General features: G+C 32.6%; 2 protein-coding genes across 3 annotated transcripts; one reads left to right on the forward strand and one right to left on the reverse strand.

Moving 5' to 3' along the window:
* The first annotated feature begins 1,277 nt into the window (after positions 1 to 1,277).
* LOC130654932 (uncharacterized) lies at positions 1,278 to 2,808 on the forward strand. The gene is made up of 2 exons (XM_057457585.1): positions 1,278 to 1,502; positions 2,187 to 2,808. The coding sequence occupies exons 1-2, from the start codon at positions 1,452 to 1,454 to the stop codon at positions 2,613 to 2,615; spliced, it is 480 nt and encodes a 159-aa protein (XP_057313568.1). The 5' UTR covers positions 1,278 to 1,451; the 3' UTR covers positions 2,616 to 2,808.
* Positions 2,809 to 4,984: 2,176 nt separating this feature from the next.
* LOC130654916 (PDZ domain-containing protein 8-like) lies at positions 4,985 to 18,253 on the reverse strand. 2 transcript variants are annotated; one of them, XM_057457570.1, is made up of 18 exons: positions 18,051 to 18,253; positions 16,545 to 16,785; positions 15,392 to 15,618; positions 14,992 to 15,171; positions 14,396 to 14,569; positions 13,630 to 13,856; positions 12,145 to 12,997; positions 11,692 to 11,808; positions 11,361 to 11,467; positions 10,629 to 10,779; positions 10,326 to 10,378; positions 10,066 to 10,135; positions 9,861 to 9,955; positions 8,189 to 8,471; positions 7,509 to 7,568; positions 7,132 to 7,194; positions 6,408 to 6,521; positions 4,985 to 5,689 (listed from the first exon to the last, which is right to left on the reverse strand). In XM_057457570.1, the coding sequence occupies exons 1-18, from the start codon at positions 18,192 to 18,194 to the stop codon at positions 5,582 to 5,584; spliced, it is 3,267 nt and encodes a 1,088-aa protein (XP_057313553.1). In that variant the 5' UTR covers positions 18,195 to 18,253; the 3' UTR covers positions 4,985 to 5,581. The 2 variants fall into 2 exon arrangements, with proteins under 2 accessions (XP_057313553.1, XP_057313554.1); XM_057457571.1 differs by lacking the exons at positions 4,985 to 5,689; positions 6,408 to 6,521; positions 7,132 to 7,194; positions 7,509 to 7,568; positions 10,066 to 10,135 and having other exon boundaries at positions 8,200 to 8,471.
* Positions 18,254 to 24,678: the final 6,425 nt, after the last annotated feature.

The following is a 24,678-nucleotide window of genomic DNA, read 5'->3' on the forward strand; positions in this document are numbered from 1 at the left end:
TAAGTGTAAACAAAAAGTAATGAATTACGCACATTTTCCGCTCAATGTCGTTGGATGAAAATCCCCATGTTAACTTCAGTGATACACTTGATGGGTGTTAATATCGCTAAATGGAGCTCTACCATTGTGTTTATGAACAATGGAAACAGAGAAACAAAAAGGACCACAAGTTAGCTTCATAATTGAAAGTAAATTATAACCTGGATTGTTCTTATTTTGTGGCAAGATTTAGACTGACTTTGTTCTTAGTTATGAAAATAATAATTTGAGTCTGAAGCTTTTCTTTTTTTTTGTTCTGATATTTGTTCTGGTATTTGGGGAAAATCTGACGCTCATGCAAAAAAAGTATTCTTGGTGCGCAGAAATATTTAGCGAATCCTTCGAAAACCCAACTGCATCACACGCTACAAAATATACTCTATAAGAATATTTGAGATGAAACTAGACAAAAAAATAAAAATATCATGAGAATATGAATCTAGTCTTCTGTCTGTCAGTTAAATTAGGCTGAATAAGGATTTATACAACAGTATGCATTCAGCTTGTCAATTTCTCCACAGTTATCGGATTTCTTGTTTCCTTGAACATATTCTCCTGTATGCAAGAAATGAGACTTGAAGAAGAAAAAGCTTTTAAGATTATTCTGTTCGAATAAGCAACGTCAGGAATGAAATTTCTCGCACTTCGGCTTTTAGGTACGTGTAATCACCTGGGTGATCTCGTATGCGTTAAAAATCATTAAAGTCGCATTTAAAACATTGTAAGAAAATTTCGTGTATACTTCGTGTATATTATGTAATATTTCCTTCATGTGCTAACTTAAGATTTGTTTAAACGTCACTGTAAGTAATGGAATTATCTGGAAAAATCAATTTATAGAGAATTACTACAAATTGTGTTTTGTAGACGATCTACATTTGACCACAAAATGACAAATTTGTTTTATAGGAAGCAATCAGTACAGAAATGCTCCATGGTGTGAGTAATTGAATATCCCATAAGTTTTTTTTAATATGTAAACATGTAAACCAAAAATATGACAAATATTGTAATTATAAAAACTGGAAAAGAAAATGTGATATTTTTTTCCATAGACTATGCAATCTGATTCAGCCAAACTTTCGATCTAGCTACAACCTCTGGAGGGAAAATACATATTGCATATGTATCGCGAGCATAGATTATTGCAACATCTTTGTCAAGCAATTAATTTTCGGTTCATAATTAGTTATATAAACTTGATTTAATTTATACATGATGTTGTTTCCGATTGTAAAGATTATGTTGTGAAAACAATCAAAATAATTACGATATGCATGTTTAAGAGTTTCGCTCGCATAATTACCCACGCGTTTTCTTATAAATAAGAAGAACGAACGATCGTCAAATCACATTTCTAAATACATTAGTGAAACATATAGTTATACATTATAATAAAGTAATCAAACAAGATGTCTTCAACACGTGCATCAATCGTCTTCACTGTTTTCACTTTACTACTGGTAAGTTTTTATGATATATTCTCCGACATTCTTTTCATCTTATCATATGTTCTTATTAGATACTTATTTTTCCATTTTTTTCTTCTTCAAACAAACAAACAAACACAAAAACTTTTCATATTGAATTTTGAGGTTAAAACAAGTCAAAAAGCCAAATAAAATTGTTGAAAAACGAGTAGATAGGCTGCAGGCAAATAATAATATTTTAACAAACTGGTGTGCCACGAAGAGAAAATCAGACGTTATATTCCCATTGAACATTTCCCAGAGTAGACACATTTTCCCGGCACTCATGAACGTGAAAGCACTATTAGCATCGTCAGATGCGTGATTTCCCTAAAAATGCAAATAGCTTGTGATCTATAAAAAAATGATTCAGTATTTTTAGCATACATTAACATAAATAAAAATGATTTTATTTAATTTCGTATAATTAGTAAAAATTACCTGATTACTTCGTATCAGATAATAAAACCATTTCGTATGAGATGTTTATCCTTTTGTATACCCACAAAATACATTATAATCAGCGAGTAGCTTTAAAAATAAAATAGTTTCTCTAGTAACAAGATGACTACAGGCTAGGTACTATTGAATTAAGCAATCAAATGAAGGCTTGTATGTCATTCTTCCCACGAAAGTTATAGTGTTTTCCTTCCTTACACGTTATGTTTCTCTCGATAGAACGAAGTAATGGCAAATCCAATACTCACAGACTTCGCAAATCAACCTTGCGAGAAGCAGACAAAACTTAAAGCCACTCGAGAGCTTGTTGATAAATTACAGTCAAACCATTTTCTAATTTTGGAGTCGAAAGTGCGCAAGGATAAGAAAGAGATACCACCTCCTCAAGTGCAAGCCATCAAGCATTTCTCAAAGAAAAGATCGTTATGCCCAACAGAACTAGTGGCACAAGCAAATCCAAACCGATTTCCACAAACGATAACCAGCGTCACATTGAAGTACCCGGAGAAAAACCAACACAATTGCAAACCTATTTATAGAGAAATCATTTATCTACAAATGAACGAAAAGTGTTCTAAGGATTTTAATAAAAAACACCTGAAGATTCATACAATGAAGGTCATTGTTGCATACGAGTACAGAAAATAGACCTTCAATCGACGAAATAGAAATTCACAAATACGATAAAAAAAAAATGAAATATATATATGTATAATTTGTTTATAAAATAGTCCTTGTTATCTTATAGAATATTTTGTATATATATAGGAATAAATTATTATTTTGTATAATTTGTAAAATATGTAAGTGAGAAAATCTATATATTTATAGCTATTATTACCTTTGTATATAAACATATTTATAATATTTATTAAAAATTATTTATCTTGAAAAATCTTTAAATGTTAATAGAAAGCAAAAGTTTAATACAAAATATTTTATTGATTTATTGATTTTACCCCAAAACATTAGCTTTAACTGATAGTATGATGAGCTGTAAAGAAGCTTTCGGTATTTTAACATCACAAAACGAGAACTTTATTTGTGTCTAAAATTTAAAAAATTGTTCAAAAATGGATTCAAGTTAACTGAGCCGAAAAACCGAATTTTTCTTGCGAACTACAACGGCTCACAAAAATACATATGGAGTTACAAGATATAAAAATAATTATTTTTATTAGATCACAATAAAGTACTTGGTGTCTTTTGGAATAAAATTTCTAAATTTTGCTTTGAACAATGAAACCCTGACCAGAATTTCTATCATCTTTATTTTTTTAAACTTTTTCGATAGCACTGTCAAATTTCCTGACTTTACTGACCCAGAAGATTCTGACAATTTTCGACCTCTCTCTGCCTTATGTTTTTAAACCATTTCCCATTTTCCGTGTATCAGACAACAATTAAATGAGACATTTAAAATATACAGTTTGTAGCAATGTAACCGTTGTAAACTGACTCAATTTTCCGGTTAGCCGTTAAATTGAAAACAAATGTGTTTTATTACGTAAAATTATACATTCAGCTTCTTACCAACATCAGCATCAAGTTGGGGTAGCACCCTGATGACAGTGTAGTTAATATGTTTCTCAAAACAATTCATAAATAACGACGGAGGAGTATTATCACCTCCGTTGGCGGCATGATATTTTTCTTTGAAGAGTATGTGGGTTGGCTTCTCAGAGCTAGACAGAGCTTTAGTTGTAGGTTTCTTCGAGTTTCACAGTGTGAGCAAAAAGTGATAAAATAGACCTATATAGCTTCCAATCGTTTTTTTTCTTTAGGACGGTAAAATTTGTAAGTTTAAGGTAATTTATTGGACAAACAAATGACTGACAAAAAGTGACGAAATTTTTCTGGAATAACGAATATTAATCCCATGTTTTTAGTGCCGTCTGTGCAAATTACTAAAAAAATTATTTACGAGAAAAAATATAAAAAATGGTGTTCAAAACCCCGTACATCAGCAGATCACTTTATATTCGTGACGTCATTGTTATAAGAATAACAAGAGTTGTTTAACTAGAAAATTTGTAACATAAACATTCGAAATATAATGCCAATAAATCGACGTAAAAGCGGACGATATGTAATCAATTTATTACGCCATTTTAATACATACCGTTGCAATTTTTTTATAACTTCTAGGAAACATTTGAAACTTATATTTTCTTTTAAACTTTGACGTCTAAGTCTGATTATGTTCTTAAAATATGCAGTTTTTTCAATATAGATTTTTGACCAATAAAAATCAAATTCGTATTAAAATTTGATGATCTTTGCGAAACAATTCGCGTCAACTTCTATATTTGCCATGACGATAGTTCAAGTGTGAGTCAGAGACGCAGCGCGTTTCCTTAAATCCAAGGAAAATATCGCTAACTACATGCGTGGTGTAGAGACTGTTAATGTCAAAGACATATAAAATAACGCTAAATTAGCTGACGTTGTCGAAATATAGATGATCGACTGTGTACTTGATGGAAATTTGGAATTTGAACCGGAAGTTAATAAAATTAAAAAAAAAGAAAACTTTCTTTTAATTAGCTTCATTTAAAACAATATACTATTGGCTATTAAAAGAACACGTGGAACTTTCGCTTCCCACGACATGCGCGGTAGGATAGACTATTCAGAGTTCTGGGTGGATGGGTTCAAAACTAACCGCCACCTTTCTTATAAGAAATTTAGTTATAGATAAAGTACATTTTCTTGCTTTTCCTACTGAATTTCCAGATATGGCAATTTTAAATGGCCCAAAATTTTACGTTAAATTTGTTTATAACTGGAATTTTTAAAGAAATGACAGGATGGGTTTAAATGTAGTCTAGTTGATTCTCAAATAATAGTGTTGCTACGTGAGCAAACAGATGGCGTGTTTACAGTGGCTTCAAATATCGTACATTCGATCAGGTAATTATCAAATAATTTAATCCGGTGACGTCATGCTTACAAAAAGTACAGTGCTTCGCCAATATGAAAAATGTTTCGAACAAAGTTCAGAATAATACTACAACTTTACAATTTCTTTTATTATTTTGTATAAAAAATTCTTATTTTCATCATTTTTGTTTACATTATAAAATGCACTATAGTTTAGTCTCTGAGAAAACAACAATAACAACAACAACGTGAAGACAAGAGGGGTTACAAAAAACATTAACGCGAATGTACAAAATTTAATAACATTACGCTACAAGCAATTTACTTCACTGATAGTGACTTACTTCGATGCTGCACTGTTAAATACAAAGTTTAAGTCATAGGTCACAGACCTTGCAAGCTCGGTCCGCACTTTTGACCTCGGATTTGGTTTACAGCATCGAATACGGTTAGTCTCCGTTAAATACAAAGCCTCATCAGAATTCCTTACAGTATCAGATATAGTAAAATATAGTATAGTATCGGATAGTAAAAAAAATTCACAGACCAATGCTGATATGTCAATGAGATAAAATGTGGAGAATTCAGATTGTGCAAAGTACAATAAAAAAATCCTTGAAAACCATTTAGCAATATATGACAGAATAAGATTATTAACACCTCAGACGAAATGACACAATTATGAAGAATTTGCAGACTGATACAGAGAGGGTAGGAATATCAGTCGACAGTCATAAGTCGCATTGTTGCGATTCGTTTGCTGTTAAACATTCATTAAGAGCTGCGCAATATTGGATCATCAATAACGCCAAAGCCTGGCCACGCTCTTCCGACTTCCTCTGAAAAAAAAATATATAGACAATGTGAAGGATCAGTAGCCTAAGAGCTGGACACTTTATAAAATTAATTTTCAGAAAACATTCAAAAAGAGAACACATGAAATTAACAAACGAACGTCGAGGTATATATTGTTACTTTACTCTAAGTAAGTTTGAAAACCGATTTTTTTATATGACTCGACATGAACCATAGAGAAAAATTACAGCTTCAAATAAATTTCTAAACCATTACTACAAGGAGCGCATGGTGTAGAGGTTACTCAGGTCAGTTACTCAGGACAGGGAAGTGGACAAATAATAATGACACGTTATTATGCGTGCTTCTGACGGACAACAAGTTAATACAACTTCCAAGACACAAGAAACGACGTAGGCGCTAATCTTTAATTTAGTGTAATGTGAAAAATTAATCATTTTCTAAATTAATACCTGGTCGAAACTACATGTCGTTATACTTTGATTATCGTGTCAACTTCTACATAACATAGTCAATGGTTTAGCAAACTTTATTTTTAAGACATGGACGTCGTCTTCATAATGTATTACTTTTTCATCTGATTAAAAAGATGTTTTCATAGAACTTATATTTAGTGTATCATAATTCTGTTTTTTTCCTGAGCCAAGATGGCAGTCAAAGATCTCATTATGTTGATAAAGTAAAACAAATTTGAACAGTTCATCCTTTACAACAAATGGGCATATAAGCTTAGCTACTTACCAATAATGATTGCAGCTTTTGTTGGAGCTCCATGTTGTCACACAACACGATCCGTTTTCTCAACTCAGTTTGCTTCACGCTCTCAGCTGTTACTTCGATTTGTAATTCATCCACCTTGCATAGAAATAGTAAAAACACTTGTTTTTATGATTAACAGGTTATGGAGATGTGAACAGGCGTAGAACTAATACACAAAGATTTCGTTGGGAAAGATCTGTGTTTGAACGGAATAACAAATGCTTTGTAATACTTTGTACCTTTTGCTAACAAATTATCACATCAATCTTTGGTATATTTCAAAATTATCATGTTTTCAGTCCTAAAAGATGTGTCCTTAATTTTGGGTGATCTAGTACAAGTTTTTAAAGAACCGTTTCTTTTTCTCAATTGCTCTTTTCATTTTTTTCTCACTTTTAAGTAAAATGGTATTGGCTCGATTGTTTATGAAAATAATTAAAAGCTCAATTTGCATCAAACCATACAAACATAAAAAAATAAATTAATAAATAAGAAAATCAGGCTGAATTTTAAACATCAAGCTCAAAATGCTCTAGAAAAAGAACAGCCAGTTTCAGGACAGATTTCACTGTTTGTATAAGAAAAACGTATATAAAAAATCTTGCAATTTGCTTGTGTTATTTTGACGAGCCTTTTTAACGGTTTTTTGATGGATCGTTAGACAAGCCACACGAAGGAAGCAGTGTTCATTTTAAAAGATTGTCACCTTTGTTTGGATGTTACTTTGACGGTCATCTTCGTCCAGGCTAGCAAAAAGTTCACGTCCAGCCTAAAAATTGTAACCATGGTAATTTTAGTAAATTGAAAAAAAATAAAATAGAAGTGGTAAAAGTTTTTCGCAATGTAGAGGAACTTAACATGATAAAAATGAACTTTTAAGCAAGCATTTTAGGCAGGTAATCCTTAATTTAAGAACATTTTTTTTGAGTCCCTTGCGAGTTCGACAGAGAGAGTTCACTGTTCTTTTCCTGTAGAAAATTGTTGCTGATCCAGCTTCATAATAATTTAAAAAGGGAGAAGAACCAGAAAAAATAAAAATTATATTAAAAAAAATTTATAAGGGAATTTTTATACAAAACTTACTTCTTTGGCAGTTACTGCGGCCGTTGTAATAGAATCATCCAATCCAGCATCTTCTATATCCTACATTAAGACAATTTTTTATTTAAAATTTAAAACTTAGCTTTGGGGTCGCCAAAAGATTTTTTCTCGTACCATTAGGGTAGTATATATCAAACAAAAGCAAGTTCATTTTGAGCAATTTGAATTGAATCAAGATTTTGTGTCACACACAAAGGTGCAGCATAATTTTTCGAGAGTAAAGGTGCTACGATTATTTTTTTGCTTTATATGTCATATTTATAATAAGGATGGGAAAAATGAATTCGAAATTCGTAATTTTCTTTTTTATCTGTTCAACTAAGTTTTGTGAAGAACCCAAATTTTCTTCATTAAACGTTTTACTTGCAATAACAACAAACAACAAATTTGCTGAAGAGCGAATGTTATCGTTTCCACATACAACAATGAATGTGGTACAACTTTTTACTACAAATTGTCAATCAGCAAAGGTTAACAGGCTAACACGAGATGGCAATAACTCAACCAGCACCTTGACACTACACCACGTGCCGCACGTAGTGTAGTGTGAGTTCCGGGTGAACATTCTCTGCTGAGAATGAAAAATACGGAAGTGCCATGATAAAGATTCACCTATCTATACAACATCGTAGATGAGTAGTGGTTGTATAAACAAAACCTACCTCGGGTATACTATTACATGATTTGTCTTGCTTAATAATATCATCCAAACTCACTCTCCTCGTCATTTTCTTCCTCCTCTGTAAGATATTCGGCGAGGCTCGGCCACTGTTTTTCATACCAGGCCTCAGGTCGTGTAATGTTGGAACCTTCACTGAGTAGGGACGCGGGGAAGTGGATTGCTCCTGAAGTTTTGAAGCTTCTTCGTCGTATTCTTGGTCCTCGTTCGCACGTGGTACAGCACCATTCTTCTGCCATATTGGAGGTTTGGCGCGCACACCATGACTTGAACAAAAAGAAGAAGAAGTAGTTTTAACAAAAATTATTTTTGTTTCTTTTTTCGCGTTAGATTTATATTTGCTAAGACAATATCAGCTTTAAGTTTAGCATCTGGCTTTTTATAAAATAGCGCATTTTAGAACATCACATGCAGTAAATATTGTTGGATTTAAATTTCCCAAAATCGTCACAAAATTGCCTTAGTTTTTCAGGGTTTTTCGTAGTTGTTAGTTTGTTTTTTCTAATTCGTCAAACAAACACACGCGAAGAACGCCTGTTTAAGAGAAGAATAAAAACCGCGTCTGACATTTTTGTATTGGTTGCTCAGTTTTACATCAATTTTTATTGACGACTTAGCTACAGAACGTTTTTAACAAGTTATTGTATGAATACTTTAAGAGCTAAAAGGCAAAGACTGAAATTGAAGCAATAACTGCTCAAGAGAATTCTTGTAACGCTGTTTTATTGGGACCGTAAATTTTTATGACTTATTATTTATTAAGTTTCTTGAATTTAAATGTTTTATTGTAATCTTACTTTATTTTAACGGTTGGATAGTCTTTTTAGGGACGCAATAGAATGGAATTACCACAAGTGATGTTTGTACTTGCTTTCATCTAGGAGAAGACTACGTATTTAATTAGCTTTTATTGCATGTCGTTGTGTGTCGTTGTTATCAGTATTTAGATAATATATTAATTAGTTTGTGGGAATAGCGAAAAAGTTAAGATGACTAATGGTGAACAAAACACGAATGTTACACTATTATTATGTCATTTTGTAAATATGGCCGAAAGCGACAAAAAGTCAATACTTCGTAAGTCAACAAGACTGTTACTTATGCAAGTGCTAAGCAAGGCAAATACCATTTAAAATCTAATAGTCGCTCTTTTAGGCACGTCTGCATTACATAATTTACGTCGTCGCCTATCTAAACGGATTTTTTTTTATCTAAATATGTACTTAGTGAAATTATCAAATAAATTTTTTAAATTTAAAATTTAAAAAAACTGAATCAAATATGCTGCCAATCATGGTTCAAAAATTAAAAATAAATTACCAGTCATAAAAATATTTTCTCTAACATTATTTTCTTCATTTCTGTAGAGTTTCTTACCGACTTATCATATGTTGCGACATCAACAAGTATCACAATGACGAATATCGAAAATTTTCAGAACGTTTTAGGCCATACAACTATCACAGACCTTACATAAGTAAGGACCAGCCTTTAACGAAAGCAACACGTGACTTTAAAAGACATCTGAAAACCTGTGGTAAAATCTCGTCCGTTTTTTAATTAGATTCATTTCCCTGAATTTAGTTTTTCTCTTGAATTGCCTCATAGAGCCTGACACTTAAATTTATCCTATCTAATAATTAATTTTCGTTTACCTCGTGCAGTAAGTGTTGGCTTGTGCATTGTCAATACATCTTTTATGACATACCATGGCGCAAACGCCACATTGAAACGCCACCTTACGCCATACCTAATCAACAAAAAGTATAAAGAAAAAATATTTCAATATATTATAACGATAACTAAGGCAAAGAAAAAATTTGCTGTACGTCAAAGAATTGCTATGATATTTTTTTGTACCTTATTTTGACAGTAGTCACAGCGCGTTGGAAAGTAAAATTCAGTTCCAATAAAATTGTGTAAGTGTGGCCTAAAGTGAAGCATGATGAATTAAACAACAAATAAAGTCTGTTCTTAAGTGAGTGTATTTAACAAATGCCTTATGACCATTCTTCCTCGTGGAATTCGCTTTTAAAAAGATGTAAAATTGAGAGCAAGTTATGGAATGACCTTAAACGTAACATGAAGAGAAGATGGACACAATGTATCGGCACACGTACTTTTCATCAGTTTTATCTCGCTCTTCCAGCTCTTTAGCTTCCTTGTCAATCTCCTAAAGATAACAATACCATCATTTTGTTGTTATTCAACAATAACATGCATACACGTCATAATCAAACAATCTAATTAACATAATCGCAAACATCATTAAAAATTTGGCAGTGGGATAAGTGCCTACAACGTTACAACTGCAGGCGTTTTGTTCAAAGTTCACTTGCAATTATAGTCATTTAAACTTTCTAGAAAAACAAAAAATCGTCACAACTAAAAACATTTAAAGTAAAATAAATAAATTCATTCACCTTTTTCTCTAGTTGCTCCTCTAAAAGTTTCATTTCTTCTGATTCAAGTTCAGCCTCAGGGACAGCTGTTATATACTTGTACGCTAACGTGATATCACCATTACAGCAACCCAGATTCAAACCAGGCATCATGGTGCGCAAGTATGCACGACTAGTAAGAAGAATAACTCACATGAACTGTGTAGCATATCAGCTATCTTACTACTTTTAAATAGATCGCTAGCTCTTTCATTAGTCTTAGTTGTTATTTAGTTGGAAAAAATTTTGTAGGTCAAATGGTGAATTTAAACATTCGAGAAACACCTTTGTAAGGGCACACCATTCGAGACTAGTAAAACTAACAACATAAAATATAAATCATCATCACACTTAAAACAATTTTTGTTTCAGAAAGCAAAGTTGTTTCATAGTCATGATTACCTATTATTCTTATCTCTGTCAATAAGAGGTGATTTAATTCATATAGAAGCATACAAAAGCTATGCACATCCGGACTTACTGATGTAATTTAACAACCTAAGAACAGTACTTCAAATATTTAGCTTTTGAAATAGAAAATCACTGGGGAGTTAGTCCTTCCTAAATAATTCCCGCTATGTCATCTGTCGACTTCGAGAGAAGTTCTGATAAAAAATCATTATTCTACCAGACTTAACTATTGCCAAACCAGATAGAATATATAAAAAGATTGCTCCCTTTCTCTTTTGAGAAAACTACGTGTTTTGTACTCACTTCACAGCAATTCTATTTGCAGTAGCCGCTAAAAAGAAGGTTTGAATACTCTTCCTACCGGACGTTGATAAACATTCGACAGCCAGTTCCATCAAAGGTATGGAAACCTAACGTGAAATAATAACAACTGTTTACTTTTAAATTTCCAGACATTCTTTCTGATTATTTATTATCAATGGAGACGGCTCGCTTCCTCGAAGGGTTGGGAAGAGGAAATAGCTAAATTTCTTTAATATAAAGAGAGGGTAGAGTTTTGTTCACCAGGAGAAGTTAAAATGGATAAAACAAAAATAAAGAAAGATTGAGTAAAATAATTAAAATTTATTCTTACATAACCTAGTAGAGCGTCTTTTTCAAATGCCATCTCACACCTGCCCCAAACACAAATGTTTAAAAACTTTTGTTCTTTTTCAACGTCAAAGGAAAAAATTTCGTTCCACACAGGTTCCTAAAATTTGTTTGAAAATTTAAATTATATGTGAATGTAATAATCGAGTCAAAATCAATTACAACAAATACAGAGCTATAAGACTATATACTGAACGCATGATAGGGTGGCTACAGAAATATTTATATAACGTTGATGGCAATAAATGAAACAAAAAACAGGCTGGAAAAAAAACATTGATGCAAGAACACGCATAAATTTTCAATGACTTCTTTTTCAAATATTTTTTTATGACTTTTTCCAGGTTAAAACAAACTCTGTGACTTTTCCATGATTCTTCGCTATCCTATAAAAATAATACCCTTTTAAAACATATAATGGGACAATGATTTTTACCTGATTAGCACTTGCGAGTGATGTTCGCTGTCCTGTTACCTCCTCTTCAGTTTCCAACACTCTCTCAGTGCCAGGTTCAAAATTATTATGTGAAATATTATCCCATTCACCGTCTGCACTATGTAGACTTGCGCTTATTTCTGTACTATCAAAAACACCTAAAGCTTCTTTTTTTTCGTCAAATGTAAAATTAATTTCATCTGTTGATACATCGAAAGTTTCATTTACATCCGCTAAAGTGACATGCTTTTTTTTATTAACAACATTATCATTATTTTCTAAAGGATGCTTTAACGAGGAAAGCAGCTTTGTTTCACTTGCATTGTTTGATTTTTTATTTAACATGTTGTTGGAAACAGACTTTGTGACTTTACTCTTATTTCTCATAAATTTAAATGGAAAAGACTTTGTACGTCTTGGCGGTTTCTTCTCCGCCACATCTTCTGTAAAAGAATTTCTGCAATTCTTGTTTTCAACCAATTTATACTCATTTTCCTCGCTCACAGAGCTACTACTTCCGGGATTGCTTGCAGAGTCCTCTGTGCTAAATATAGCAGTATCATTTTGATCAATCATTGATTTCCGTTTCATTTCTTTATAGTCATGCACAAATTTTCGAGTTTTTGCATCATCCATTAATTCTTTTTCGATTTCATCTAGAAAGATGTTCACAAATTCTTCATTCTCACTGTCTTCTTCATGAAGTGCTATACTGTTATCATCAAAACCATTTTCAGCTTCATCATAACTCTGTTTCTTATTATTAGCATCTTCCTGGTCTTCCACAATAGAAGCAGCTGCACTCACTTCTTTTTCAGAGTCTGGTGGAGGGCGTTGTAGTTTAAATGTGAACCTAGAGCAAAACAATGTATTTACTTTAGATTTGCAATACAAATACAATAAATAATACAAAAAATGAAAAATTTTCCCCAATAAAAATTTAATTGTTGGTGTTTCTCCAATAAAAGAACTCTTTTCCTTTAGTTCTTAATGAGGGGGTAGACTTTTTTTTAAATCTCATAGGGTTGCAATTCCCAGGCGAAGAAGGAGTGTCATGCAATTGTGATAGCATAGGAGGATCGCTGCCCTCTTCACTTCACATCTTTATATACAAAAACTTAATATTGACCTTAAAAAAATCTTTCAGGTTTTTGCAACATTATAGATTGTTTTACAATTACAAAGTATTTCAAGATAAATCGCAATAAATTGTGCCTAAATTTTATTACAATAATTTTTTTGCCACTAAAACAGTTCTTGTCACTTTTGATTGACAAAAAATGATTTTCCAAGTATTTAGACAGATAAACAATCACAAAAGTAAAAGTTATCGAGGCTAATTGAATTTCTAACACCATAATTTTAACGTCAATCTCAATATTAGGGGTTCCCAGGTCTTTGTTATAGAAGTAATATTAGCTGAAAAAACTGTCTTGGGTTATGAGGGAAGGTAAAAAATAATTAACATGATGTGAATTTACTAACTTGTTGCCAGCATTCTTGACAAGTCGACCTGCTTGTTTTATTGATGTGACATCAACATTGTTTACACTTATCAAAATATCGCCTCGTTGAATGTCAACCTGACTGGCTGGTGAGTTCGGATTGACTGTCTTGATGTAAATGACTTCACGCTTCTCCTCATCTACCATTTCAAAACCACGATCAAAACTAATTCCAATAGCCCCAGAGAGAGCACGACAGATCAGTACCTTAGAGATAAAAATAATATCAACTTTAAAAAGCTGATAAAAGAAAAATAAGGATTCTTGTCTGAATAATACCCTATTATAGGAAATTAGTAATATAAAAAGAAAATTTTTTCCACAATAGCCAACGAAATTATAACATGTTACGACAAGAAGTAACTCTTACGCCTGATGGTGACTGCTCACTTGTAATATCAAACTGACAAAATTATAATATTTACAAAAAATACAATTCAGATGACCTTTATTAGCCAATGTAAAACTAAGATGTAAAAAAATGAAGATAGAAAAAAACACATTAGCCTATTTTCTATGTACAAATGTCAACCAGGACAGTTTTTCAAAATGTGTATTAAACATGAAATTAAGGCATGGTAATACTCCAGCACAGCCTATAAGGTAGTAAGGTAATAAAATGCTGACCAACTCGTTTGTAAAAGAAACAAAAAAGGAAAAATATTCCCAACCTGAACATAAAGTAAGGCATATGGCAGTGCTGTTTGCTGAAGTATTTAAATTTTTACAAAACATAAAAAGTCAACCTCATGAACTGGCCATAGAGATCTTCTCATAGGCATATCTTCTTTCCAGGGTAAAGAGTCAAGAGACAAACTGCAATATATATGCGATCCTTTGGGTAGTTGCGGAATTCTCGTGCATTCTACAATTTCGACATCTAATTTGCCAACAGTGACAAGACTGTTGTGAACAAATACCTAAAAAACATTTTATTAGTACATACCGTTTTATATTTGATTGGGTTTTTTTATTCCATACAAGTGTGTCAAAACTAAAATATACCTAGCAATAAAATTCCAGAGCAACACTACAGATTTGAAATATAAACATTTAAAAGTAAAATGTTGACTGTTTTCGTCTTAAATCTTTAATCACCTCTTTAAATAGAAAGCTTTTACATCAATAACTTGATAATAAATTGTCAATTTATCAAACAGGCACATGATCGTTACTAGGTGAATGTTATATGTAGGAACATTTTCAAACAGTTTAACAACTGCAACAGAGTATACATAGAATATGATTCTAAAAAAACACCATTGGAAATAGTTTGTGAACAAAAAATCCCCTGAGCATGTTTCGCATGCAATTAAATGCTAGAACATGTTAAAAATCAAACCTCGTTTTTTCCATCTTGTGGCTTTTCTTGAAGAAAAAATGGTTTATATCGAACTTTGTATCTTGGGAAAGTGTGTTTCTTTTTCACAGAGCGTCGTATTTGATTATGAATGAATGATGTTAATTTTGGTAAATTTTTCCCCTGAAAGTTGGACTCTACTTTTATGTCCATGAGTGGATCCTAGAAAGTGAAAAACTAAGCTTTAACAAAACATCGAGTCCAAATGTATACAATTCCTAAAAAGTAGAAAGACAAAAAAGTAAAAATAATTATATTATAAATTTCAAACGAATTAATTATTGAAATGTGTATAAAAATGCAAGAGAAATGCAAAATTAATTTACTGCATAGCCACAACCTAACTTACAGTATTCATTGTTTCACAATTTAAATTACTTACCTCGTAAAAGGAAAAAGACCAATGTGTGCAAGGATTTCTGGTAAATTGAAGTCGCAAACGACCAACCAGTGAATTCAACTTAACAGTGAAATGTGCAGACTTTCCAAATATTAGATCAACATCCAGTGATATGATAAACCCACCAGAATATTCAATATCTACAGCAATGTCAATTTCTCTGGGAACTTGTGAAGAGTTACGAGCATCTATTTTCATAATTGTCGCTTCTACACATCAGTAAACCGTTTAATAAAAACAATAGAGAAGATTATAAAAGTGACAAGATTAAAGTTTTTGTAAATCATAATCCTTAATAGATATTATTTACAAGCCAAAATATATATAATGGAAATTATCCTATATAATGAACTCTCTGTAACTATGTGCATAATTACTTCAAATATCTCAAATGTCATATTCTAAACATTTAATATTTTTTTGACAATATTTACTCAAACATTAATATTTTTGGAAGAACGTTTCTTTTTGCCCACCATGAATTAATATCATCAGTAATGGTTATGGAATGCAAATTTCTTAACCATTACTGAAGGAAATTGGAAAATCACCAAAGTAGTTTTGCATTTATGGCTTGTGGGCACTTTACACTAGACTAAAAAAACCTGGTGTTAATAGTGTTAAAGTGCAAGTGATAATGATGTTTTGAATAACAAAAAAAGAGTGATGTTTTTCAATTGTTCATTAATTAATCATTTTAATCAAGTTAATTCTTAAGTAGGAGTAAATAATTGCCCTCATCTTAAAATGTCAATGAAACAGAGACAGGTTTGTAAGGGTAAGGGGTGTCGTAACGATCCTGTAAAAGTAAAAAAAAAAAGGACAAGCGAAAGCCACAACACTCACTAGTTAAAGCTGCAGCACAGCTCTTTGTTTTTTTTGCTGTTGTTAAAAAGTGTAGATATTATGGTTTTGCAAAACTGGGAAAACTCAAAAACTCCTAGTGGAATGAGCTGTGATAAAGCCGAGATGTAAAAGATTATTCATACGTTTAACGCTGGCAAGACTGCTTAGAGTTGGCAGTATTTCTATTATTATAATACCATTATGCAGTAAGTGCTGCATATTATGTGAATCAGGTCTTTTGTATTTGAAACACAAAAAGAAATTAGTAAATTAAAAAAAAGTAATATACTTTTTATAACAGGTAAAGAATCTCCTAGATAGTAATCACTGACGGTTATCTGTTCCATAAGCTTGCCAGCAGCTTTGTTAAGAAGCATTTCTTGAAACTCCAGGTTCATCTTACGTATAAAAAAGTTTCTAGTTTTAGGAGAGTCCCTCCACTCCTTCCACAAAAACTGAAATGTGAGATTCAGGAACATACAAGTTTCACTCTCTGTTGCACCTTCGATCCCGCAGTATTCTGCTATGTCCTGTAGAAAAAGGAAAACTGATTGATACTGATAGCATGCCAGCATTAACACTCATTAAATGTTGTGACATACTGGCACACTTAAGAGACTTGTATCTTTTTTTTTACTCTGTTTGAGATGCATTGTTACACTAAAGTATTTCAATATCCATAAAATGTTATTAAAAGATTTAACTTTCGATTGCGCATGTTCAAAGTTTCAGTTAAGGAGACATGTTTGAGTATTTATTAAGAGTGCTTGGCAAATCATTATAATATGTATACACATACGAATCTGAAGCTATCATAGGATTTTCAATGTTGCTGACAATTTTTGTTTCTTTCCATCCCAAACTGACATTTTTCTGCCCTACCCCCCCCCCCCCCCTTATGTTTGATCATTTTCACTTGGACAGTAATTTACCCTCTTAATGAAATAAAGTCATGTTGTAAGTTTCAAGTTTCCCTGCATATTCCATAAAAAGACACCCACCCTGAAAATCTCTCATTAACTCAAAATTTTGACAACATCTAATCACTCTATTTGACTAAAATATTCAGCATCCATGACATTGTAAAAAACTTGATTAGTTTTATTAAGAGACCCCACTTCACTACAAGTCCATAAGGATTGTCCCAAGAAAAATGCAATCTCGCAGGCCAAAAAAAAATGTCATTTGAGGGAAACAGGCCTTTGTTCACCCTAAATTCACCTAAGGATAATGGTAAACAAGTTTACGTTGCCACACACCTCATGGTGTTTTAAAGTCCCAGTAAGTCAAAAATCATGCCCTAACTAAATTTTTTAATGAAATTTTAATGTCGCAAAACTTGCCTACATCTAAGTCACAATTTTGAGCTGGAACTAAATACTGATTAATTAGTCGATAAACACATGGAAAATTTAATTAGGCAGAAAAACAATTTGAAAGATTCATCATTGAAATCTTGATGATTTAATCAACCTGTTTTTCTGAAACAGGTTGGTTGACCTGGCTTTAGGAAATTAGTCTTATTGTGGTCCTACGTGGTACCTAGTTACATGTATGGGAGATGACAGTTAACTTATTAGAGCACCGCAATGGCTTCATTAACTTTTATAATACAATTGATGTCAATCTTTGTAATGATGTACTAATATTCAAACAAAAACAAATAAGACTTTTTTGGAAAACTAAGTTTCGGCTTTGTTCAGTATTTTCAGTCACAGAAAAACTTAGCCTATTTGTCATTTGTCATTTGCACAGGCTGACACCTAAATTTTATACATAAAAAACACATATATACCTTGGGATTAGTAACAGGTTTATGTACTGGAAAAAGTTTGGGCTCCTCATTTGGAAGTGATCTAAACCATCGATATACGATAAACACTTCAACAACAATCACAAGTGCAACACCTGCCAAGAAAGCAGATACCAAGAGTAACATCTCCACCTCAACTTTATTTTTTTCATGAGAAATGTTTCTTTTTGTTTCTAAAATATATATTTCAGTACTATATACAGTAATTGTGAAAGACAACATATAAAGTTTGTGGCTGTAATGTTTCAATATATATAAAATGGATTCTAATTTAGGAAAGGGTGTTCAGTTCAAAGAGGCATTTATTTAAGGTATATATCAACTTTTTCAAATACTTATAAGAAAAAAACTTTCATGATTTTTGGACTAAATTCCAAAAGTTAGGCTGCATAAAAAAAAAATTTGAAAAGGCTTAAACATGAAAGTATATTTCAACAAAATATATGGAAATAGGAAATTAGCAAAAGTTCATTCTCTTGAAATACCATTATCCTAGGATCTCTTAGGAGATGAAAACAAAAAAATCCCTAGCAATACTTTATCTCTATTGGTTTCATGTAATAGCTGTTAACCAACTCTTTGCATCAATTTAAAATCGTGCTATTTAAGGACCTACTTGAACATATGATAATCAACACCCGCCTATTGTAAAAGTTGCTTTTCTCACAAAAAAAATAATTATAATGATAATTTGTGAATTATTTATTGTGAAAAATTTCATATGGGGCTAATTGTGAAGGTTATTTCTCTTTATTTTACGTTTTTTTTACCCTGATAAGGTTTCTTCCAAGAAAATTTTCTTCCTTTAAATTACATATTTTTATTGTTATTATTTTTAATATAATTTAATTAATATATGTCAAAATTTTACTAAAAACAAATTGTATAAACATGTCTGTTTGTTTAACAACGACTTTACGCAGCAAATTCTCCATGTGATTAAAGGGTTGAAGACCTGCATTTGTTATGAACTTCTTCATGTCTAATTCCACCATTTTGCCTCAGGTTTTTTTAAGTTTCCCTTTGGAGTTAGGTCCAGCAATAGTAAAATGTGTAATGTTGATTATGACATTACTTCTTGGGGACCATATCACCAAAGCCTGAGGAATGTTACGACCCATTCATTGTCAGGAATTTCTACAGCAATAAATCTTACTTCATTTTTCAGGCAAACATTGCAAATCCACCGAATCATGATCCTATCATTTTGCTGTACTTTTTACCGCCCAGTATAGCACTACAAATGCTGCAAATAAAATGTTGCAGTACATGGCTACACTATGCAAACTTCAAAAATATCCTTCTGCATTAAATATATGTTGCAGGAATTAGCAACAGAATAATTGCACATAAATCATTCTGTTGATATTGCGATTTGTGTTAATTCTGTTGTTATCTTTCAGTAACCAATACAATAGTATTAGAGACTGGTGAAGCCTTCAAGTTACCTCATCAAGGTAAGAATCATTTAATAATGGTAGCAGAGTTAAAAGGTACAGATCAACTGGCCTGGTATTTATGATCATTGTGTGAGTGACATTTTCAGAAGACCATCTACAGAATCCAAGAAAGTTGAATTGAAACCAAAAGCAAAATCATACATTAAATACAATCTAAATGGAAGATGGTATCGCGCAAGAGTTCTCTCAGCACAACCCAAAAGAAGTGGCACTTATAAAAATTGGGTTAATGTGTCTAATGATGGTGATAGAAAGCCAAAAAGCATCAATTGGAATGATGTGTCCAAATGGGTCAAGCTGGAAAATCCGGAATTCCCCGTCTATATGTGTGATGTCGATATGTTTTCACAGGAAGTAGTTGATGCGAAGGAGAGAGAATTGCAGAATTTAAAAGAAAATGATGTCTTCGAAGAAGTTCCAGACACTGGTCAAACAACTGTATCAAGCAAATGGGTCATAACTGAGACATTTAAAGGTAAAAAAAGGGTTGTGAAAGCTAGATTGGTGGCTAGAGGCTTCGAAGAAAATTCATATTTATTGAGAACAGATTCTCTAACTTGTGGCAAACAAAGACTTGCTATGGCTATCATAGTTAGCAATGATTGGCAGATCAATTCACTTGATATCACTGCAGCTTTTCTTCAGGGAGATGCTATTGAAAGAGAACTGTGTCTACAACCACCAAAAGACACATTGTCATTGGGAACAGTGTGGAAACTAAAGAGATGTTTGTATGGGTTCAACAATGCATCTAGAACATGGTACAAACGAGTGAGAAGTGAAATTTTGAAACTTGGTGGTGAAATGTGTACCTACGACCCTGCTGTGTTTTACTAATATAGAGGCAAGCAAATCATTGGAATTCTTGTTTGCCATGTTGATGACTTTGTGTATGGTGGTAGTCCAGCTTTCCACAAAGATGTTATTGCTAAACTTTTCGAAACGTTCAAAATCAGTACGCAATCGAGCTCAACCTTCAAGTATCTAGGATTAGATGTGGATCAATTTAAAAGCAAAATTAAGATTAATCAAGTGAGCTATATAGAGTCTTTGATAACTGTTAATATTGAAAATGGTATTAACAATGAACAAAAATTGCTAGCAAGGAAAAGACCATGCTGAGATCATTGAGTGGGCAAATTGCTTGGGTGGCCGGACAAACCCGCCCTGATGTGGCTTATGATAGTTGCCAAACGTCTAATTATGGCAAGGAACCTACAGTTCAAAATTTGAAAGATGCCAACAAGATTATTCAAAAAATTAAGAGCAAGTATGTTGCAATAACCATTGCCAAAATTGCAAATATGAAAAACTGTGAAATTATTTGCTACACAGATGCAACTCATGCCAGTTTGAAGTGTGGATCATCACAAGGTGCATTCATCATATTTGTGAAACACCTAAGCGAAGTTATACCAATCTGCTGGCAATCAAAGAAACTACAAAGGGTAACCAAAAGCTCAATTGCTTCGGAAACACTTGCTCTGAGTGAAGGAGCTGATGCTAGTTTTTATTTGGCCAATGTCATACAGCAAATCTGCAAGTTGACAAAGGTTCCAAAGACCACTTGTATTATCGACAACAAGTCATTATTTGAAACCTTGAAAACGACAAATGTCACAAAGGATTTGAGACTGCGAGTTGATATAGCCAGATTGAGGCAGATGGTGGAACAAGATGAGATTACTGTCAAGTGGGTTGAAGGAAAACACCAATTAGCCGACTGCTTGACAAAACATGGAGCGTCTCCAAACAAGTTGCTTGAGGTTTTGGAGATATCCAAAATGTTTTTTTGTTTCTGAATGCTTGATGAAAGACTTTTTTGATGGTGCTATATTTTCGTGAGATGGTAATTTTCCAAAAAGAAAATATAATGAAATAAACACACACCAATTTTTTTCACTGTACGTTTTCAAATGGCTTCTTTTTCCAAACGCGTGGTCGCAGACTTCTCGTTCTCGCACCATTATATTCAGCATAAATTAAATTCAAAAAGGTTCCCGTTTTTTTTTTCTAATAACGTCGTTATGAAATTATTTGCAATTATATATAATTATTCAAAAAAATGCATATTTTTTTCTTTCTGTCGTCATAATTCGCTAATCAGTAATTTATACAAAAAAATCCGGGAACCTTTTGTGCATAATTTATTCAGCTTTTCATTACCAAAAATCTCAATGAGCCAATAGGAAGCTTTCGGAAAAAGAGACCACAAACGTAAAGGCATGTATGCGAAAATTTACTAACAAGATATTTGTTTTTAAAGATTTTTGTAGGTGTTATAAAAATGTGTGAACTGAGTATGCAGAAAGATGATAGAAGTGCGAACTTTTTTTTATGCTGAATATGCGTGCATGCGTTCAGAATTATTACACAGAAGTCAGGTTTACAAGAGAGAGCTCATATGCATATTCCTTAACTTTGATTTTTTTTTAATTCGATAGTGAAAGAAAAATTTTATTATGCATATTTTTATACGGGAGTTCCATATTATGCATAATGTTTACAAAAAATATGCTCAACTCATTTTGCACATATTTTTTCAAAGGTGTGAAGGATATAACAGCTCTAAAAAGGCTTTTTCCAGAAAAAAGGGATGTTCCAAATATTTTCATAGACTATAAAATATGTCATTGGAAAAAGAATTTTTTTTCTATATGTCATGATTTTTTTGCAAATAATCTAGAAAAAAAATTGTTTCCTTTACAGTAACCTTAAAGAGCCGTCTGTAGGAACATTAACAGACAGGGTATATCCCTCAATATTTGTGAGGATAGCCATGTAAAATATGCACATCTATCTATCTAACATTATCAAAGATAATCCGTTAGGGAGACTTGACATCAAGCGCAGCTCTTCCATTGGACTGTAGGTAATGTGCTGATGAGAGTCGATGTGTCACTCCCCAGTCTTGAATAAACTGTGTGAACAGTTTTGATGCAAATTGGGGACCGCCACCTGTGCTTATTTCTTCGGAGGTGCCGTACTTTGTAAATATTAATATACTCTGCAGGTATTGATGATAACTCTTGAGCATTGTTGATGCAAAGTAGTAGATCATAATCCAGCCGCTAAATTGGTCAACGACTGTAAAATAATGGTGGCACCTGATTTCAAAATAATCTGCACATATATACTGAAATGGGTAATCAGGAGTTTTGGTGAGAATAAGGGGCTCCTTGCAATGTTGGGGTGAAATATTATTATACATTTGAAGCAGGTATAACACATGTTCTTTATTGAGTGTTGCATCGCTGGCCAATATATAGACTGATTAGCACGCCTGGTCATTGAACTGATGCCTTGGTTGGCAGAATGAAGAATTTGCAGAATAGGTTGTATGTAGCAATCTGCAAAAACAAGCCTGTGATTGTCGAGCCATATCAAGACCCAGAACTAGAGTTGAACATTGTAAGATGGGCTAGACTCAACAACTAACACACACCCTGCTTTAGATTTAAAAAAGACAGGCCAATTTAAATGTTGATAAATGCAGTGTCTATAGGAGAGGACTAAAAGGAAATACAAATACCATGTCATAAATTCTGCTTTTCTTAAAAATTAAACAAATACAGGCATAAATTGACAAATAAATTTGATAAATGGGAATTAGTAGTAGCTTAGTCGGTCGAGCATTTTAAAAGTGCTCGCCTCATGTCCATAGTTGTGGGTTTGATCACCACCTCGTCTAGCTGAGCTAGAATTTCAAAAAGGTTTCTGTAGTTCAAATAGAAGCTTCAAACACTTTAGAACTGCCTTTGGAAATAATTAAAAGTGTGTATTTCTTGAAGTTGGAGAGAATGATCACATGAAAAGTGATCCCGCCTCTCAAATAAGGTAAAAGGTCAAGTTACAATAATTCCATCGCAGATTATCTTTAAAAAGTAAACACAAATAGCTAGCTGTTATATGTATAACATTACATTACACTGACCTGCATGTCATATCTTGATATTTAAGACATAATTATTTAGCAAGTTATTATGCACACAACAATCCTCTATAACTACTTTGAAAAATGCATTATGATCTTCTCAGCTGTAAACGATTGAAATCAACAGTCTGGTCTTCCACCAAAAAGAGTTGCCAAGTAGTGTTGTGTTTGCTACCCACAAAAAACTTGAAATACATGACTTGATTTAATCTCAGCCAGCTTTGTACAACAATATACCATAAAAAGTAGTTCAGTTTTTTCACTTTATTGGAGTAATAATAATAATAATAATAATAATAATAATAAATATTTAAAGTGGCTAGCCCAGAAAATCACAAAAACCTATAGTTAGTGGATTGTTTCCACTGGGGGCCACTAGAACAAAAAAGAAACAAAAAATGATAAACCTTAGACTGCCTCAGCTCAATCAAACATAGTAACATTTATAATCTGTGAAAATTGAAAAGAAAGAGAATAAAAAACAAAAATTAAAAAATTCAAAAGTGATCTCCATTAGAATTTGCCAAATACATTAGAGATGGAAGTCTTAAACGAAAGCAGACTTCCATCACAGGTCACTTGGTCTGGAAGATTATTCCACACTTTTGCAGCTCTAAATGGGAAGGCTTTTTTGCCAAATTCCGTGTTGACCAAGGGAAGTGTGAACCTGTTTTTTGAAGCTCCTCTTGTTTGATGATTATGACAGTTTTTTGTCAAAAGGAATTTTGAGCGCATGTAATCAGGAGCAATGTGATTCATGGCTTTAAAAACTAATATGGCATCGTTTTTGATGAGTAAATTATTCATTGAATATTCCCTCTCTTTCCCAAGAAAGGTACGGACACATTTTAATCGTTTTTCTAGTTTTCCCAATCTACCTTGGGTGGCACAAGCCCATGCCGAGGAGCAGTAGTTGAAATATGGCATGACAAGTGCATTAATTAAAAGGTTTTTTGTGTGAGGTGTTAAACAGGATGCAATGGTTCTAATTTTAGAATATTTAATTAGTATTTTTCTATTTATGTCATTAATGTGCTTTTCCCATTGCATTTTTTGATCAAATGTTACCCCAAGATATTTAACTTTTTCGCTCCTCTTCAAAGGAATACCCATATAGTTGATAGTTTTGTTCTCAACTTTTTTTAACTGGCTGTGGTTGCCGAAAAAGATTGTTTCAGTTTTGTCCGTATTAATAGTCATTTTGTTATTATTCAGC

The sequence above is a fragment of the Hydractinia symbiolongicarpus genome, chromosome 8 (assembly GCF_029227915.1).
Source record: "Hydractinia symbiolongicarpus strain clone_291-10 chromosome 8, HSymV2.1, whole genome shotgun sequence".
Taxonomy (NCBI): Eukaryota; Metazoa; Cnidaria; class Hydrozoa; order Anthoathecata; family Hydractiniidae; genus Hydractinia; species Hydractinia symbiolongicarpus.

What these genes read in the sequence shown, in the direction of transcription:
- LOC130654916 (XM_057457570.1), bottom strand. Translation starts at nt 18,194, where the DNA reads ATGTTACTCTTGGTATCTGCTTTCTTGGCAGGTGTTGCACTTGTGATT. An exon ending in TTCTTTACCTGTTATAAAAA is followed by an intron (nt 15,619 to 16,544) that starts GTATATTACTTT and finishes ACTGATGTGTAG; the next exon opens with AAGCGACAATTATGAAAATA. An exon ending in GCCAACACTTACTGCACGAG is followed by an intron (nt 8,472 to 9,860) that starts GTAAACGAAAAT and finishes TTTTTGTTCAAG; the next exon opens with TCATGGTGTGCGCGCCAAAC.
- LOC130654932 (XM_057457585.1), top strand. Translation starts at nt 1,452, where the DNA reads ATGTCTTCAACACGTGCATCAATCGTCTTCACTGTTTTCACTTTACTA. An exon ending in CTGTTTTCACTTTACTACTG is followed by an intron (nt 1,503 to 2,186) that starts GTAAGTTTTTAT and finishes TTCTCTCGATAG; the next exon opens with AACGAAGTAATGGCAAATCC.